Raw genomic sequence first — 13760 nt, forward strand, 5'->3', positions numbered from 1 at the left:
ACGACAGTAAGTTTCGGAGATGCACGGCAGTAAGGTCTCGGAGATGCCCGGCAGTAAGGTCTCGGAGATGCACGACAGTAAGGTCTCGGAGATGCACGGCAGTAAGGTCTCGGATATGCCCGGCAAAAAGGTCTCGGAGATGCACGACAGTAAGATCTCGGAGATGCACGACAGTAAGGTCTCGGAGATGCCCTGAAGTAAGGTCTCGGAGATGCACGGCAGTAAGATCTCGGAGATGCCCGGCAGTAAGGTCTCGGAGATGCCCGGCAGTAAGATCTCGGAGATGCCCGACAGTAAGGTCTCGGAGATGCCCGACAGTAAGGTCTCGGAGATGCCCGGCAGTAAGGTCTCGGAGATGCCCGACAGTAAGGTCTCGGAGATGCCCGGCAGTATGGTCTCGGAGATGCCCGGCAGTAAGGTCTCGGAGATGCCCGGCAGTAAGGTCTCGGAGATGCCCTGCAGTAAGGTCTCGGAGATGCCCGGCAGTAAGGTCTCGGAGATGCCCGGCAGTATGGTCTCGGAGATGAACGACAGTAAGGTCCCGGAGATGCACGACAGTAAGGTCTCGGAGATGCCCGGCAGTAAGGTCTCGGAGATGCCCGACAGTAAGGTCTCGGAGATGCAGGGCAGTATGGTCTCGGAGATGCCCTGCAGTAAGGTCTCGGAGATGCCCGGCAGTAAGGTCTCGGAGATGCACGACAGTAAGGAGGACTCGGAGATGCACGACAGTAAGATCTCGGAGATGCACGGCAGTAAGGAGGATTTGGAGATGCACGACAGTGAGGTCTCGGAGATGCCCGACAGTAAGATCTCGGAAATGTACGTCAGTAAGGAGGAATCGGAGAGGCACGGCAGTAAGGAGGACTCGGATATTCAAGGCAGTTATCCAGTAACATCTTGTGTACAGCCATGGGATCTAAATAATAAACGGACACAAAGACGTACATGATCCAATATTGCAGTCCTCAACCTTGTGGCATTTCAGTCCCGTTCCGTAACACAGACTTCCGAATTGGTCGATATCGCCACCTTAACTCCAGTATTGACTGAAACAATGCTGGCTGCCAGTTTGCCATGATGAGTATTCCACAGTAATTGTGATGCACGCCCTTCCCGGTTAGGGGAATAACGACTATATGGTCCAGCATTATCCTGGAAATGCCGTTGGAATTATCCCCTAAAAATGAGACAAACATATTGAACATTGTTGCATTACTGATATTTAGCAGATGGTATTTATGAGGTAGTCTTCCATGCTGACTCCTTATCATGCCCTTGTTATATTCATCGTCTATCACTCTCATCACAGTCAATGTCATCTCGTAGCTGACTTGATCAAGGAATCGTAGAAACACACCATGATTTATGCGCAGGAAGGGATGCAGCGGTCTCTGACTGAGAAGGGGGGATTTATCATAAGTTCTTATGCAGAATAAGGTTACAAAGATGTTATATCAGCTACCAAACTCTCATATCAATATTGCGGCATCGTCTACCGCTCAGTGTTGGTCTTCCATCAACGCACATTAAATGTTATCCTTAATATTTGTGTCGCTCCACTCAAACTTGAAAAAACGTTCATCACAATGATACATACCGTAGCATACATTATACATCTAATAGTATGACGTATCTTCTTTGGAGAAATATGGGGCGGTCCGGTAACCTAGTGGTTAAAGCGTTTGCTCGTCACGCCAAAGCCCCGGTTAGATTCCTCACATGGAACTATGTGTGAAGCCCATTCTGGTGTCCCCTGCCGCGATATTGCCTGAATACTGCTAAAAGCGGCGTAAAACCATACTCACTGACTGTCTTTGAAGAAATGATTTAAATTCACATCAACAGTATGAATAAAGGGCGAGTTTCTACCTACCGACAGCAATGAAGGCATACATGCCATACTGAGACATCAAACGAAAGGCAAGTATTTGTGTTAACTATTTCCCATCACCAGTCATTGTTACAGCATGAATCAAAGTATAGAGTCAACAACATGAACACACAGATAAGTCTGTGGGAAACGGAATAGTGTTTCAGTTATACGTTTTGTATATATAAACCTTGTAGTTTGATCTTTAAAGTTCGCGGGAAGTAAGCAAACATGGCCCTGGGGGCTCAGAGGGCGCGTCTATGCGCTATATCTTTATTTAGTTGAGTCTGAAAAGGGTTATTACAAAATGTTGTTTTGGCGAAATACGGTTAGTGTAAAACACACAGGGCTTCTCCCTAGGGGCGGATAAGCCATAAACATCGGGAGGTATTCATTGGAACTGAATGAAAAGTTATGGTTTTGTACCAGTCTCAGCTGCCAAGTAGCATCTTGTATTGACATCGTTATACTGTTAAGGAAGAAGTGGTGATTATACATAAATTCTCTCGGTTCTGACACTATTTAATAGACAGAAGCCAAAGACGTTGCTCTGTGACGGAAATAAGGTAAATGGGCACGCTGCCAACAATAAATAGGAATCGATGAGCTAGAAAACGCTGACGCTTTAGTTTAGCTCTACAATATTTGAAAAGCTACATTTAAACTGTCATGTGCATATCTTAAACGCTGGTGTCTGCAAGATACGGTCAGCCCATGGAGCGTGTCTCCCTGACTGTTGACTCCTGGTTGTGTCTGCGCAAGAGACTCAAAACGTTCAACATCCGGTATATCTCTTAACTGAAGCCAGTCGTCTGTTCATTGTCTTGTTGTACTTCGTTACACAGTAATGGGTATCTATACACAAGCCAGACACCTACCATTTAGTTTAAATGCTGTGGCACTACTGCAAGGGAATATCAGTTCGAGTTTGTAATGAACACATCCGTTATTATCGGAGGTTCGACATTTACGTTAAGTTTGCCATCCCGCTTATCACGATGATTACTGCCAGTGAACTGACGCCATAATGAGGCTGTTGGCGGTCAGTTCTAGATACCTTTGTTTGATCCTGTTCACGTCAGTGTTCTTAGGCACATGATCAGGTATCCAAACTCGTGATATGAGATCCATGCTCGTGCTTATCAATGACATTACCGCAACCCATGCATGCCGTAAAAGGCGACTATGCTTGTCGTAAGAGGCGGGATCGGGTGGCCAGGCTCGCTGACTTGGTTGATGCATGTCATCATATCCCAATTGCGTGGATCGATGCTCATGATGTCACTCACTGGATTGTCTGGTCCAGACTCGATTATTTAAAGACCGCCGTCATATAGCTGGAACATTGCTGCGTGCGACGTTAAACAACAAACAAAACAAACCAACCATATGTAGAGTATATATGAAAAGGTAATATCATTCCATGTTTCTATTCACATACCATATATGGAGTACACGAAAAGGTAATATCATTCCGAGTTTCTATTCACATACCATATATGGAATGCGTGAGAAGGTAATATCATTCCATGTTTCTATTCACATACTATATATGGAGTACACGAAAAGGTAATGTCATTCCGAGTTTCTATTCACATTCCATATATGGAGTGCATGAGAAGGTAATATCATTCCATGTTTCTATTCACATACCATATATGGAGTACACGAAAAGGTAATGTCATTCCGAGTTTCTATTCACATACCATATATGGAGTACACGAAAAGGTAATATCATTCCATGTTTCTATTCACATACCATATATGGAGTACACGAAAAGGTAATGTCATTCCGAGTTTCTATTCACATACCATATATGGAGTGCATGAGAAGGTAATATCATTCCATGTTTCCATTCACATACCATATGTCGAGTACACGAAAAGGCAATGTCATTCCGAGTTTCTATTCACATACCATATATGGAATGCGCGAGAAGGTAATATCATTCCATGTTTCTATTCACATACCATATATGGAGTGCATGAGAAGGTAATATCATTCCATGTTTCTATTCACATACCATATATGGAGTACACGAAAAGTTAATGTCAGTCCATGTTTCTATTCACACACCATATATGGAGTACACGAAAAGGTAATGTCATTCCGAGTTTCTATTCACATACCATATATGGAGTGCATGAGAAGGTAATGTCATTCCATGTTTCTATTAACATATCATATCCCATAAGGGCCACAGAGCTGGTCACAAGTAATATCAGATGCTTACACTTACCGAGAGACTTGGCGTTTTCAGCTACAAAAACACAGTGCCTTCGATTGCCATCTTGTCTATTTGAATTGGTTGAAGTGGCACCTAGAGAGCGCCACCTAATTGCTATGTACATGTCACACATATATCATCCGCTGATGCTCGACACAAAAAGGTCGCCACGAACTGTTCTATTCAATCAAGTTGTTTCCCTGTACGTGTACATGTTTCTTGTGAAACTGTGTCAAGCAACTACACTGTCAAACAGTATCCACAGGCTGAAGGATGTCAATTTCTTCCATTTTCAATCGTTTGTCCTGTATGTAGCGTTCCACTTTGGGGATGATCAAGTAATCTATTGGGCAGGAGTGAGTGAGTGAGTGAGTGAGTGAGTGCGTGAGTGCGTGCGTGCGTGCGTGCGTGCGTGCGTGCGTGCGTGCGTGTGTGTGTGTGTGAGAGATCATTTGTATGCATAATGGTGTGAGATCACGTGCGCTCGTATTGTATTAAATTGAATTGTCTGCATTTGAATGATATATATACCAAACTGTTGTCGTTGAATTTAATATTCTCTTATAACCTCTGTGTGGTTTCTGTCCATTTTAGTACATATAGAGTTTTGTTTATTATGTTTCAATATCAAGTAGAATGTAATATGCATGATATGTTTATATTCATTCCTTCTTTTCTTGATGTGTTTCAAACTTTAGCAGCTGTGGCCCAGAGGCCGATGCATTGAGGGAAGCCGCACACCTGAGTTGTTAATGGAGACGGGTTGATGATGTGGGAAAGGTATCACTACTGGTGGTATTACAGATTCAGATCAACATCAAATGTTATATTTGGGTTAACACTTTCTTAGTAAAGTACACATTCTAGTACTTTTGTGGGTTGAGTCCCATCCCGGATTCGAACCCATACTGCCAGAGTTTGTTACATTTGTTACATTTGACCACTTTCTGAATGCCATTATGTGTTCATAGCTTTCGGCAATGGGAGCCGTGGCAATTTACACAGAGGGAAACAGAATCTGTACTTTACTAAGAAATTGTTATCCCAAATATAACTTCTTTGATAGGCATTTAGAAGTTGGAGTACTAAGTAAGGATAAGAATTTATGGATAAACAAATGTAATAAAGAAGTTGTTTATCCATGAATTCTTATCCTTACCAAATATAACATTTGTTACATTTGACCACCTTCCAAATGGCATTGTTTGTTCACAGATCAACATCTAGTTTAACACATAGAATACTCTCATAAAACAACAAACAACTGATAATATGAATTCATTGAAATCATTTACCTTACACGAACACTTACACACTTCGAGTGAATCCAACATGCATGTGTTCAGTGTGCCCCCGGAACGTGGGAACTGTGGACATTCACACAAGGTATCCACGGACGACGTTATCCAAGGAAAATAGATGATGATCATGTTGACAATATATATTGTGAACGGGGACAGAGAGATGACTCCATCATAGAGCACTACACGCAAGAGGTTGCAAGCATGATCAATAGAACAATACAATGAAATAAAAGCGACAAAACCCTTTCCATAATCATAAAAATCTCTGCTGAACGAAAAGTCGATTGTACGATTTCGACTGTTTCCTAAATCTCTAACAAGACTTTTTTAGTAGTGACGGTACCATGCGTTCGCGAAAAGATCAGCGTATTCTGCCACACAGAATCAAACAAGTACAAGTCAAACCCGGGAATTTGCATCGGACTTCATTTTTGTCATTGATGGTTCAAATTTAGAAATGCCCTCCACTTGCCAACCATAAACATGTTGGGAGCTTTCAAATCAGCTCCGCCATGAACCTACGCATTAAATATCACAATCAGTTGGTCCCCATGACTACAACTGAGTTTTTCCGTTTTCATTGTAAAGGTTATATGAAACTCTCAATAGAAGACTTCTTTTGTCATGTCAAATCTAGCATCAATCGGCAGTCAAACTTGATACATGTATCTCGTCATAATATCTCCGAATCTAATACCTTGGTGGTCACATTATATCATAAACGACCGCCTCCCTGGTATAGTGGATAGAGCGTCTGCCCCGAGAGCGGAAGGTCGTAGGTTCGATCCCCGGCTGAGTCATACCAAAAGACGTCAACTGACGGTACTTGGCGTTACCCTGCCTGGCGCTTGGCATTAAGGGGCTAAAACAAGGACTGGCTCGGAGTCAGTATACTGTGACTGAGTGGGATATTCATGTTAAATTCCGTCTGGGTATCTCAGATTGAAATATGTGAATATGGCAATTTGGCAGAAATAGTCTTTCAAAGCAATTTACTATTTTATAATAAATCCCTTTGAAGTCATAATTGTTGAAAAAATTGAGTTTAACTTATGTGAATTTGCAGTGCAGTGAGTAAAATTGATTTTTCAAGTGTATAATTGATTAATACCAAAACACAACGGTAAACACCTGGGGCGGTATTCATAAAGAAACTAAGATTTTTCTTAAGTGTAAACTTAAGTTTTAGAAATCTGACTTAGCTAAGTCTGAGACTTAAGTTGATAATCATAAAGATGCTAAGTCCGAAACTTAGCTAAGTCTCAAAAGAAAAACTAAGTCAGTTTCGTAGTACGTACGCGCGTGATCACTAGGGTGAATCCCGGCTATTTTTAAACTTCCGGTGGAACTCTTTAAAAAAAAGGTGTGAACGTCTTTTTCGGTGGGATTTCCCGGTTGCTATTTACGGCAGACGACACACACAGCGAAACTTTGTCCACATTGCCAACGTCATGTCAGAGGCCGATATGAAGAAGAGGAAGCCTAACTGGACGAAAGAGGAGGTTTTACTGTTGACGGAACTAGTGAAAGCAAATGTACATGTGTTGGAAGGAAAGTTTGGTCCGGGCGTGACATCGGCGAGGCGTCAAGAGGCGTGGCAGGTACAGTGACACTTGTTGTCAGTCACTCAGGCAGTCGTTGTACACAAATGTAGTATTTACACCAGACATGAGTTTTATGAAGTTATATTTTAGCAGTGTTCATCTACTAATTTAACTTATTCGAGATATATTAGTACGCCAATCAAGCGATTATAAATGCATGATTAAGGGACTTGCAATTTGTTGTGGGGTAGGGGTGGAGAGGGAGCCTGCTGGAGGAAATAATATTTTTTTTAAATCGATTAAATCTAACGTTATTTAAATATTAGTATAACAAATACCTCACACCCCCATAATAAATCACCTGTCCAACTTGTAATCAACTTGCTGATTTTCAGTAACAATATTTTCACTAGTATTTACCACTGCATGTAGATTTAATGCAACATTCTACCACTGAGCATGAAATCATCACTATTGGTGATTGGTTCTGTTATCAGTGGAATTTAAGTCACCTCTACTTTTGCCATAACATATTCTATTACTATGATAAACTGGGACATTTGTTATTTCCAATTTGAGGTTTTTTTTACTGACAGTGCCCTTGCAGCAGACTTGGGGCTAAATATGAAATCTTGAAGTGATATCCAAAATATTAACATCTTAATTGTCGGCTGAATAAATTAACTTGAGAAAAATATTTTTTATATATATTTGGGATCAGACTACTTTTTTAATATAATCTCAGCACCCTCACAAACTGTTTAGCCCCTTATTATCTTCATATTTCCACAATTGTAAGACACTTACTACTTTCCCTTAACTCTACAGGTTATTACAGCTACCCTCAATTCCTCTTGTTCACACCCGAGAACAAAGGAAGAGGTGGAAAAAAAATGGAAGAACGTGAAAAGCCAGGCAAAACACAAGTACTCCGAATTTGGGAAACTGACAAAAGGAACTGGCAAGTACTTTTCTTCCCTTCATACATACTGTATACAAGTCAGGGTTATTGCATGACAACTCTTCTATCAATGGTCATTATAAATACGGTATTACCAATAGATCAATTATCAATCATAATGTTCTGTGTATTTTTGTATGAAGAATATCATTTCCAAAATACATTTAGATAATGATGATGATTAGAAATTTTATTGTCTTATCCCTTCCATTAACGAACATATATAATAAAATTTTAAACGATATAAAAAATTACAGTTTGTAATTAAATGTTTATACAGGAGGTGGACCAGCACCAGCACCAATCAGCCCAGTGACCAATGCAGTCATTGATATCTTAGGCCAGGACAACGTGACCCTAACTGGTGTGCCAGGTTCAATTGACACGACAATGCTGCAGGTGCTGGATCTGATGCCACCTACTGACAGGTACATCAATGATATGAGATACCTTTCGGGTTAGAAAATTATCATGGTTCTGTTCTGACATAAATACTGGGTGCTTGGAAAGGGATTATGGTATCACTATAGACGAGCTTGTATATGGCTTATCCTTAATGAGTCCAAATTGAAGTATTTTCTGAATGTTATTCTAGTATAGGTGATGACAGATTTGCTTAATTAAAATAGTTCAAGGCAATCTATAACACTATCTTTTGTCTTATTAGATATTATGTCTGGGAGATGGGATCTTGTTACCTTTGGCTAGTTTTTATCTAAAAGCTTTGAATCTATAAAACCATGTATACATAACTTTTGTCTTGTTGAATAGTATGTCTGGGAGATAGGTTCATGTTACCTTAGCTAGGCTAGCATCTATCTAAAAAGCTTTAACTGAAACTACTAATATTTGGTATTTGCATTTTCCCGGGATCCTAATATGTATAACTTGCTGTTCTGTAATCACATGAAATTTTTTATAAATGTTACACCAAGAATAACTTATAAAACCACTTGCTGTGGACCTAATTATTATTTGAAAACTTAGTATAAATGTATATTTTTTTATAATATCAACACCTCAATTGTGCACAAATTAAGTCAATTGTTATTTAAACAATTAAGATATGATTATAAATGTAAATGTTCTCATTATAATAACACAAAACAACAGGCTTGTTGAAATTGAAAAGAACATTTATGTGAAAATTACAATTAAAACTTTAATATTTTCTGTTTCAGGGAGATTTATGACACTGCCATGTCAGATCCACATCCTCAACCAGAAGGAGCCAACATGTATTCCAAGGAGCCAGATGTCACAGGGACCCTCACTTCACCAACCGTGGAAACTCTGTTGAAGCAAAAATTAAAGCTTGAAATCGAATGCCTCACTTTGAAAAAGGAATACCTTAAATTGAAAATCACGAAACTGAATTAGCTAAAAGTATCATCCATGTTGTTTGGGCATTAAAGAATTATTTATATATTTGAATATTTAATGTCACAATACATACTACCGGTAAGCCCAATGTTATGATACAACAGATTCTGGTAGAAAGACCTTTGTGGAACATTTTTGAGAAATAGTACATTCACTACATTGCATTTAGAATATTGTATATTTAAGAGGGTGAGGGCTAATTAAGATGATTAAAAACTAAAGATACTTTGCAAAGAATGTACTGCTGATACAAATTGGATTTGTTATGAGGAAATGTTGAAAATTAAAATAAAATAATCTTACATGGAAAGTTGGTATTGGCAAAGTGCTCCCGGTATCGGAGTGCAGCTACTGGTGGAGCAGTCACTGCTTGAGCTCCATTCTGCCCATCAAGCCTGCCAAGTCCATCATGCCCATCAGTGGGTGGAACTGGGATATTTCTGTCCTTGCAAATATTGTGTAGGACAGCACATGCTATTATCACCTAAAATATGAAATCATTAATGATAAATTAACATCATTACACTTAACATTTAGGCTTTTACCTGGCCTCAGTTGAACATACAAATATTACTGTAAATAACGAATAAGTTCATACAACCCCATCATTTCCCTTATCTGCTCCTAGTCATTACCAATCTACAACTGCCCTGTTATTGCCTTAAATACCAAACTGTATATATATATTCACTATATATTCACTTGATTTAGATACAAGTCAATCTGAACATGTTCATGTCCATGTACAAACTTTAATAGATGATGAGCCACTGCATTGTTCTTTTCATATTCTCAATGGCATTTGTTAACATAAATTCAAACAACCATGTTTGAAATAATTATGTAACTCAATAAAATCTTGTTGCTTTTTTCAATCATTGCTTTCCTCTCTAGGAATTGTTATTTTATATATTTATTGTCATTTAGCCTTGTTACATTTTTGTTCTGTTTAACTTATTTGTGTGGCAAATAAATAGTGCACACAAATTAACATTTGTTGATCATAATTTTTACCTTGCAAGCCTTCTCAGGTTTTAACCTGATTTCCCCATGGAGAACAGGAAATCTGCGTTTGAGTTGACCGATGGCCCTCTCAACGGTGCTCCTGGTTCTTTTGTGTGACCTGAAAATAACATAACATATCAGAGTGTAACCTGTAACATTAATCTTCAACAGGGTTTAAGAAATATATATTTATCTTTTTATTGATAAATGTCACTTGTTGAAGAAATAATTTTGATCATGTGAAAACAATAATTTACACTTCGGATTATGTAGGAAATTCATACCGGTAATGTTTAAAAAAAAATATTCCTAATTACCACCAATATTCAGCATATTTACCAAAGCAGCACATGATTACTTGTACATTTAGAACAACTAACAAAGACATAATAATAGATGTTGAAATAAAAACATATGGTTATGGTGTGAATAATATTCCGTATTTTATTAAGAATGTTTTTGTAATTTTTGTAATTGCTTCGATTATCCAGACCAAATATTGCGTTTGTGCTCTATAAAAAAAGAGGGGCAAATATGTAATCGAGGCAAATATAAGGGACATCACTCTAAGTTGTTGATTACGCTCGGCAACGTAACATGAAACTTTACATACCTGTTGTAGTTTGTTTGTGGTCCCGGCAATGGTCTTAGGAAAGGGGTAAGTAGCCACTTCTTGCAGGGATAACCACTGTCACCGAGGAGGTGACATCCGATGGGGAGAACATTGCGCTCGAAAAGCTGGTAGAGCCCGCTGTTTGTCAACATACGTGAATCGTGTGTCGATCCCGGCCAACGAGCAACAACGTCAATGACTCTGTCGTCGCTGTCAAAAGCGATCTGCGTATTTATGCTATGATAGTGATGACGGTTTACGTATTCATTTTCGTTTACTGTTGGTGCCTGGATTTGTACGTGGGTTCCATCGATCACCCCGACAACTCCGGGAAAGTTCGCAATGTGATAGAAGTTTGTTTGGTGACGCCTAATGTCCCCGAGTTGCAGTGGGAAGCGGACAAACTGTTTCACAATCCTTTCAGATGACAAACTGGTGATACACTGATTTACAACTCTGGAAATGGTGGGCTGGGTGACACCTTGATCATCTGCATTACACAACTGAAACTTTCCCGTTGCAAAGTACCTTAATGTGATCAGCGTCTTTTGTACCTCGTCAAGTGCGTGGTTACGGTTGGTTGCAGGCTCCACGTCAGCTGCTATTAAATTAGCTACGTACCTAATGCCATTTCCATCTAAACGGTATCGCCGTATCAACTCCTCATCGTTGTATTCAACAAGACTTTGTCTTCTTTGATGAAACGAACGACGACCTAGCGGTACGGCAGCCATTTTGTTTACTGACTTAAGTCAAACACCTTGTAGTTAAGCCTACCCCTACCCAGTCTTAAGATTTAAGACAGAAATTGGTAAAACTTAAGCCTAAGTCGCTTCATGAATATGACTTAAGTAAAATCTTAAAAATTAAGTCAGATAAGGTAAAAAACTTAGTTATTTTCAAGATTTAAGGTTTTTTTCAGACTTAAGTTCTTTTATGAATACCGCCCCTGATTTTTGCACATCGTCTAAACATGTTGTCAAAAAAAGCTGGAGAAAAAAACTTTCCTCAGAGGCGCATTGAGTGACTGAATGAATGTTGGCAATATGCCAGCTACACCACGTCGCTCGGTAAATCATCTGGTCCAGGCACTCCAGTCAATGAAAGCAACTAGACATGTCACCGACCACCTGACCCACTTTAGTAGTTTTTTTTCCACGAAAACGATGAGGTACTGGTTACCGGGATACTGAGGTACTGGGGACCTAATCTGACCCGGCATCTAACCAGGGGATTCTGGCCATGTGCTATAGAAACATTACTCCTTCAATGCGACGTTTCGGTATAGAAACTAGTACATTTATCTAGTCACATCTGCGCCGAAATATTTCATTTACACAATAAAAGTAGAAATCACCAATCCTGTCATCATTGATAACGTCACTGATATGCAAATGAATTCTAATGTGCTATTTCATATTGTATCTCTTTCAACTCTAGAAAGAAAAGTCAATTACACCAGTAATCGGGAGTTAGACCACTATCCATGCCTTGTACTGTGAAGCTGCTGTTCAGAATATACTCAAGCCTGAATAGAAGTACAACTAAAACTGTGCAATCTGCCATGCCATCCTGCTACACATATTCTCACGTCGGTATTCACTTTCTTTGTTCGACATAGACGCATCACCTGCCGATACAAGATCAAAGTTGCCTTTTCTTTGCCGAATTCCTTCATACCTAAACCCTCATCTTAAACCTGCCCATTGGGGCTATGGTAGTTTGAAAGCAAGAAGTCAAATACTGTTCGCATCCGTCAAACATGTGTTTCTAATTAGCAAAGGTAAGTTTAACGTACAACTTGCACATGCTGATGTTTAAGGTATGGACAAGGTTGATAGTATCTGTGTCAGTTACTGCAATGCTAAAATATATTATTCATCTCTTGCAATAAACAAGTTGAAGGTTCTTGGGGTGGCATGTCGTATCATGTTTATGTACATCTAGAAAAGAGAATATTGAAGCGTCAGTTTAAATAAACGCGACATTACATATGTTTGATATAGTTAATATGTGAGGCACGTTTTCAAAATACGTTATGCTGCCATTTGGCAGGACCCAGTATATTAATTGACATCTTGTACACATGGCATTCCATAAATGTCCACAGAAATTCAAAGTGCACTCAAACAACACAGTCTCGTGAAGGAAAATTGTTTTCTTTTATGAGTGACTGAGTATGGTTTAAAGTCGCTTTTGGCAATATTCCAGCAATATCACAACGGGGGACACCAGAAATGGCTTCACCATTTGTACCCATGTGGGGAATCGAACCCGGGCATTCGGCGTGACGACCGAATGCTTTATCAACTAGGCTACCACATTGCCAACATTGAATTTCGCTGTGATATTCAGCTATGTTAGACCGGCGCGTTAATATAAATCAGCAGTAAATATAAACACACCTTTAGTCGCCCCCACGACAATCAATAGATTCCCGGAGGATATATTCAGACTCGGACTTCCTATTTACTCCACTGATGTTAAGTAAGGATACGATTTATGAATAAACAACTTCTTTAATACAATTTGCTTGATAACGGTATTAGAATCTACACCGAAACGTCGTTCCTAATTGTAATAAAGAAGCTGTTCATCCATAAATCTTATCCTTACTTAGCACTCCAACTTTTAAATGCCTCTCAAAGAACTCCACTGATTTTGTTGATGTAGCATGACTCGTTTCCTGAGAGTGTCGAATGACAGACGCAAGTTTGAAAAAATGGCCTCAAGTATTTGTGACGTATGAGATTCAGGGATACCCTGTTCTTGGAACATTGTCTCCTCATGCAATCTTGCTGAATCCCGACAGCGTTTGCTCATTGTGTATAACATTGCCATATTGTTTGTAC

The 13760-nt window shown here is 39.4% G+C and overlaps 3 protein-coding genes across 3 annotated transcripts; 2 read left to right on the forward strand and 1 right to left on the reverse strand.

Annotated features, from left to right (window-relative positions):
• The first annotated feature begins 211 nt into the window (after positions 1-211).
• Positions 212-949, forward strand: LOC139468775 (periaxin-like). Its single transcript, XM_071250943.1, has one exon. The coding sequence runs from the start codon at positions 212-214 to the stop codon at positions 947-949; it is 738 nt and encodes a 245-aa protein (XP_071107044.1).
• A 5904-nt stretch (positions 950-6853) lies between these two features.
• On the forward strand, positions 6854-9403 carry LOC139458781 (nuclear apoptosis-inducing factor 1-like). The gene is made up of 4 exons (XM_071240201.1): positions 6854-7003; positions 7775-7907; positions 8188-8335; positions 9089-9403. Exons 1-4 carry the CDS (start codon positions 6854-6856, stop codon positions 9285-9287), a joined length of 630 nt encoding a protein of 209 aa, XP_071096302.1. The 3' UTR covers positions 9288-9403.
• A 170-nt stretch (positions 9404-9573) lies between these two features.
• LOC139458791 (putative nuclease HARBI1) lies at positions 9574-11642 on the reverse strand. The gene is made up of 3 exons (XM_071240212.1): positions 10909-11642; positions 10305-10413; positions 9574-9774 (listed from the first exon to the last, which is right to left on the reverse strand). The coding sequence occupies exons 1-3, from the start codon at positions 11640-11642 to the stop codon at positions 9574-9576; spliced, it is 1044 nt and encodes a 347-aa protein (XP_071096313.1).
• Positions 11643-13760: the final 2118 nt, after the last annotated feature.

The sequence above is a fragment of the Haliotis cracherodii genome, unplaced genomic scaffold (genome assembly GCF_022045235.1).
Source record: "Haliotis cracherodii isolate W230 unplaced genomic scaffold, xgHalCrac1.p SCAF_1, whole genome shotgun sequence".
Lineage (NCBI taxonomy): Eukaryota > Metazoa > Mollusca > Gastropoda > Lepetellida > Haliotidae > Haliotis > Haliotis cracherodii.